Source organism: Argiope bruennichi, chromosome 5, assembly GCF_947563725.1.
Source record: "Argiope bruennichi chromosome 5, qqArgBrue1.1, whole genome shotgun sequence".
Taxonomy (NCBI): Eukaryota; Metazoa; Arthropoda; class Arachnida; order Araneae; family Araneidae; genus Argiope; species Argiope bruennichi.
The window spans coordinates 127002094-127008817 of record NC_079155.1 but is presented as its reverse complement, the minus strand read 5'-3'; the positions used below and the strand labels follow the sequence as shown (position 1 = coordinate 127008817).

The following is a 6724-nucleotide window of genomic DNA, read 5'->3' as shown; positions in this document are numbered from 1 at the left end:
AAATAATGAAAAACAAGATGGAAGATTAGATGTTACAGTGAGAAAATGTTCTTATATTGGAAGTAATGATACACAGAAATGATATAAAAGAATCGGTGAGGAATTGCTTCCAACTGACACATAAAGACAATCTCAAAATTTCCTCAAGATGTCAAATAGAACCACTCTTGAATTTGCAGACTGACAAAAAGAAACTACACAGCTGAAATTTTGAGGATCTACAGAAAGACATGGGCTAACTTCCCAATTCACTACCTGAAAAAAATAAAGATAAATTATACATTAAAAAAATGTTTTAAAAAATGTAAAAAGTAAAAAATGTTTTAGAATATGCAATTTATCTGCGTTATTGGTGCAAATGGTATGTAATTTACTTAAAGATTTAAAATTTAGATCAATTTTTGTGTACATTAAAAAAAAAACATTTTGATAAACCTCCTTAGACTTCAAATGAATTCATAAAGTGACATTGATGAATCTTAGTCAACATATTTTTTTTTACCCATTGAGGACCGTGATCATTTATATATGACCACACGATTCTTCCTTCAGGGCCCCCGATTTTTAAATGGCACTAGATGGTGGTTGAAGTCTGTTATAATTTCAAATAATATTTCACAGAACCTTGACCTTCAGTATGCTCATTTGATTCCGAGTTTTTTTAAAATTTGATCCGGGTATTTAAACATATAAACAATTATACTTTTTCAGGTCTCTCGAGATGATTAGGCATTTAAAGGACCTTGACTGACTGCGCTCAAGGTTTACATATATATTTTGACTAAGATGGATAAAAGATTACTTATTGGTTTATGCGGGTGTAGATTTATCATTTGCATTAGAAGTTTGCTAGATAGTTTTTTTTTTTTTTTTTTTTTTAAATATTTTGGGTCAGTTTTATTTCAGCCACTATGGGGAAAAGATCAAAATATCCAAGTGAGAGTGATATTTTGAAATTGATGAATGAAACAGATAATTCTTTAAAAGAATAAAAATGGAAGTTATCTTATTGTAAATGCAAAACTATTCAATGTAGCATTTTGTCCTGAAATATGTTTTGAAATGTATCATAAACTTCAAACATTTTAGATATAATTAATTTTTTTACATTATTTTTTAATATTTTCCATGTTTTGAACATTAGCAAGCAAATGTATGTCATTTTCTGAAAGTATATATTATACATTACTTTATTCATTAAAATGTTACTCTAATAAAAACGTTTATTTTATTTCATTTACTTTAAATGTCGCAATTGTTTTTTTAAGTATCGCAACAATTTTATTCCAGTATATTCAGATACCATCAATCATAATAAACTATAAATTTCAGCGCATTTATTTGCAGTATTGATTTTTTATGAATTTTTAATTAAAATAAGGCTTAGCGGAAAAAAACTGTCTGGGACTGTGGGTGCTTATACTCACGGAGCGTGCAGGCCTGGGGGAAATGCTTCTTTCTCCTTTCACCTGTCCCAGAGGGGATAAACCAACATATATTTACATAAATTTGTAAAATATGCAAATTTACTTCATAGTCTGTGTAAATATAATAGGCGTTTCAAAGTCACATTTTCTATTCCGCCACCTTGCCAACAATGGAGCAGACATTAGTGCCCCCCCCTTTTTTACACATCCATGGGGAGTTTCGATAGCTTTCTGCCCTTTTCTTTTTGGCTGATGCATTAGCATGATCTCTTGCCATTTGTTCTCAACAATAAGTTGATTAACTTTCAAGTATGGAAGACTAATCACTTCCTACTTCCGCAGAAGTATAGAATAGAATATTAATACTGCCAGAGAAATGTATTCTATTCTTTCATGCAGTTACAGAAGTCTTGCACAAGCTCATTAGCTGCAATTCAGGAATCTCGTAGGAAAAGAACAATTGTTTTGCAAATGAAGATGTATACAGAATAAAGGGGAAGAGAGAAAAGCAGTGAGTTTCTGCATAACACAATTGTGAATGGCAGTGTTTCATTTTTGGAAGCTATAACTATGATCTTTCATTCTTGCAATTTTTATAGATTGGCATCTTTAAAATGGTGGGGGGGGGAAATAATAAGAAACTTAAAATTCTCCATATTTTAACTGTTTTATGAAAATTTTGAAATACCACTGCATTTTTCCAGTTTTTTAAAGACGATTTTTAAATTCCCTGTTCTCCTGGTAGCATATCAACCCTGTTACAATCATGGTTTTTATTTTCTTTTTATTTCCTGTTCATGATTTTTATAAATTTTAAAAAGAGGCTTTTAAATTTTTAACTGCACTGCATTGACTCACTTTAGGTAAGCTTACATACCAATTTAAAATTTTAATTTTCACATTCCACACAATTAAAAAAACCATTTAAAAAATCATGTCCATAATTCAGTTACTGGCAATAGTGATTTATGGTTAATTAACAGACTTCAAAGCAGATTTGGCAGTGTGGATGTTCCTTTAAACCAGTTCAGACCACTCTAATTTATACAAAAGAACATGGTAGTCTACTGATACTTCAAAATTTTGTGTGAGAGTGCTATATGACATTAGCTGAATAAGAATAGTAATCATCACATAATAACAATAATGCAATTATTGTGTTACCCAATTCGAATAACATGTTGATTTCAGTGCATTCATAATTTTTTAAATTTAAATAACCAATTCATATGTAGGCAAGATTAAAAAAAAATATATTCACATGTAATCATTACATGAATAATATCTAAATATTTTCTCCAAAAAAACCTAATGAGTAAAGCTTGATCACACTGGTACTAAAGCAAATGATAACATTAATTGCAATTGCATCCAAACATTTACATATCTTCTTGAGTTTTATTCTAGTTTTAATTTTATATTTCTGTTAAAGAGCTTCAATATTTATTTTTTTTCATTTAAACTGTTAAATTTGATATTTAACATTGTCTCCTAATTTCTTTGAAATTCATACTTATTAGCATTATATAAAAATATCCAAATTAAACCGAATATATTTTTAAATTAAAAAATTACTACAAAATGCTAAATTTATAATTTATAGCCTATTAGGAAAGACATTTATACCTGCAAAGGTATAATAAAATCTTTAATCTCAAAATTTCTAAGTGGAAATTTGAAAAACATATCTTTGTATAATTGTCCTCTACCTTTCATAAGGAATAATAAGAAACACAGCTACTAACACATTTTCAAATGAAAATAAAGGTGTATAAGATAAACACTATGCCAAAAGCATGACAAAAATTATACAAATGCTGTATGCTAAGCATCAGATATTGCAAAAGTTGATTATTTATTTAGATAAATGCAATATTTGTTACGTGATTGTGACTTCATGAGTATTAATTCCATTCCTTAAAAAAAAAAAAAGAAAAAAAAGAAAAAAAAAAAAAAAAATAGAGAAATAACAAGCTCAACTTTGAAGTGCTCTTGATTTCAAACAATTACAAAATACTTCAACTCTTGTCCAAAAATATCAAGATAAAATTATAAAATGAAAGAAAAATAAACTTACGTGCTCCCATTTATTTTGGCTAAATTTTTCTGCAAAAGAGGAAAAAAAATTAAGTAAATCAATGATGTATAATTACTCAAAATAAATCAAAAAGATAATTTACAATAACATACATGGTTATTATATCAAAATGAAAGTAAGACTGACCATTTAAAAATAATAAGTAATTTCCTGATAGTTAAATATCTGTTTGAAAGTATCTTTTTAATTCCAAAAATCAGAATTTCACATTTAATCTCTCATGCATAAATTTATAGATTGTTATAAAATATAATAAGGTGGAAATTCTATTACAATTGAATTCCGACCAAGTTATGATTTATAATTCATCCCTAAATAGTTTACCTTAAAATAAATACTAACCTTGTGCAAGTCTGACAATTGCTGATGTCGAGTCAAAGCATCTTTATTAGGAAATTGTCTCTTGCACAACAGGCAAGCCATTTTTGATAAATCCACAAATTTGGATTCGTCTATTTTATTGTTTTCAAGTTTCTTTATATTTGGCTGTGATGAATCGGGTTCAGTATCAGAATCACTATCATCTCCATAGGAAACAAGTGTTGTTTTGGTTGCTAATTAAAAACAAGAATACATAATTAGAACAATGCTGACTATAAAACAAAAAAAATAACTACACTAAAATTGAAAAATTCCTTCATTGTCATAGTAAAAATGGGAATGGCTTGATGAATTAAAATAGTTAAATAAAATAAAATTTGAAATTTTAGCATTTACACATATAAATTAAGACAATTCTAAGAAGTCAGTATTAATCATTTAATACACCAAACACCTAAAATCAGCTTATTTATATTTTAATATTGGCTACAAAATAATTATTTCATATTTATAATTACATTTCCTAATGAATCCGCATGCCAAAAATTCTTCAGAATAAATAATTTGAATAATATGCTAAAAACTACAATTTATATTCTCTAAAAGTTCAATAATTTGCATAAGCAAACAGAAATTATTGGCTGCCTGGAAGGTTAAACAAAAACATTTGGAATTTATAACAGTGTTTTTAAAATAAAAGTATTTTATATGTTTTAAGCTGGGTTTCCCCCCCTTCTTTTCTTTTCTCCCCAAGACTTTTTCACTTTCTTATATAAGAATCTGAGACGTTTAATATTTATAATAAATAATATAACTATTTATAACCTGTTATGTTTAATCTCCGGTCACACAGTGAAAATTGTTAAATAAATTCATAAAAAATATAGATAAAATTCAGGAATTTTACAAGTATGTTTAGAATTAAAGTATCACAAAAATAATATGCAAATATTCTACAATTCAAAGATTATTTTGATTATCCACTTAAAAAAATATTTAAAGGCAATCAAACTAAAAACAAAACATATCTAATTCATTAGGATGATTTGCATGAATGAATGAAGATTTTGAGCTCATTATTCTTTAATTAAAGGAAAAAGCAACAAAACAGACCTTTTACCGTGGTTGAAATAATTAGGATTTTTAAGCCTACATACTCTGAAGATGTACATTTAACCCCCCCCCCCACTCTTTCTGTATGACATACAATTTTAACATCATACTTTTTCAATAGAAATAAGATGGCAAAGTTTAAATAACAAACTGAAAATGAGTCAAATACAAAATAGACAGAGAAAACTTAGCATCAAAAAAACACCAATCATACTTCAAAAAAAAAAAAAAAAAAAAAAAGTGACGGGGGGAGAGGGGGGATAACTGCTTACTATTTAACCAAAATGAATAGAGAAATGGCCAATGTTTTAGGAAGCACACAGGCTCACAAGCTAATTAACATATTCAAAGTATGTATTTAACTTCAATAAACTCAAATTTTTTGGCAGATTATAAATACTCCACACATATTTTTTCCCCCTCAGAACTTTTAAAGGATTCATTTATAGCATCTAAATAATATGCAATAAGCAGGGTGTTGCAAATGTATATATATAAAATGAAAGGAAGATACTAAAGATAGAAAAATTCGGAACTTCAATAATCAGACATGACATAGAATTGGAACAAAAAAAAGTTGAATTTCATAAAATAATGAATAATACCAAAAAAACATAAACACTAAAGAAGTAAAAGGCAATTTAAATGAAACAATAAAATGAATAAATTTATGCAAAAAATACTTAAGGTGTTCAAAATATTTTAGAAATATTACATGAAAGAATACAATTTTGGCAAAATAAAGGCAAAATTTGATTCTCGAACATGCTGAAATTTGCAAAAATGTCTTATCTCAGTAATGCAATTTCTCTCCAATTCTAATACCATTTGGAAGCAATTTAAGGCTACAAGTGCAAAATTAATTTAAGTGCTCTTTTTACACTAGTTGTAATTTTATAGAATAACAACAACTATAAAATGCAATTGAAAAAAAAAATCCATCTGAGATCACCCATGTATCAGAGAAATGCGAATAAATATTGACAATAATAATAAAATAATTACAGAACAGGAATTGTAGAAAAGTAGCACTTCAATGGATAAGATACCTCTGTATTAATACCAAAGACTGTACTAAAAACATTAAAAAAAAAATATCTTACAATTACCTGATACACTAAGTTTATTATCCAATTCAGCCATTAGTGCATTTCTTTCTGCAAGTGTTGTACGCTTTTCCAGGATGGCAAAGCCAGCATCAGCCGTTGCAGAATGCCTTGACATATCACTGGCCATTGTAATATGAGTGGGAGCAATTGACACAGGAGGGCTTGCAACAATCCCCAGCTTTGCATTTTCTTTTTTCTGATTCAATGTTTTAGCCCACTTCTCCATATCCTATTAATAAATTAAAGAAAAAGTTCACATTATTCATTTAGTATAAATAAAATGTAAACAGTTTTCTAACATAAGGAAATTGATACATGTATGCAAAACAATTTAATCCATGGTCAAACCAAACCTACAAACCAAAAGAAATCAAATCAAATCTACAATTAATTTTTTAACTCCAGTCAAAATTTTGATTTCTTCTTAACATAGAGAAATCTAACTACCAATGAAGATAGATCAACTTGGTCTCTAGTATAATGAATTTAGTCTGGAGACATTATGTTATGTTATGAACAATGCTTGTTATAATATGCAATTCTGAAACACTTACTAGAAGAATATCCTGAAAGATGTTTGTAGAATATATAAATTAAGTAAACTATCTTCAACAACACCATTCCATATGCTGATGCTGAAGAATTGTTATTTACTA

At 27.7% G+C, this 6724-nt stretch overlaps 1 protein-coding gene across 1 annotated transcript in view; it reads right to left on the bottom strand.

Moving 5' to 3' along the window:
- The window catches only part of LOC129968153 (RNA-binding protein 5-like), a 40397-nt gene continuing 33673 nt past the window's right edge, over positions 1 to 6724 (bottom strand). Inside the window, exons 18-21 of the mRNA XM_056081972.1 lie at positions 6069 to 6297; positions 3868 to 4079; positions 3505 to 3533; positions 1 to 255 (exon numbers count right to left, since the gene is read on the bottom strand). Coding sequence (XP_055937947.1) covers positions 252 to 255; positions 3505 to 3533; positions 3868 to 4079; positions 6069 to 6297 — 474 coding nt within the window. The 3' untranslated portion in view covers positions 1 to 251. The remainder of the gene's footprint in view (positions 256 to 3504; positions 3534 to 3867; positions 4080 to 6068; positions 6298 to 6724) is intronic.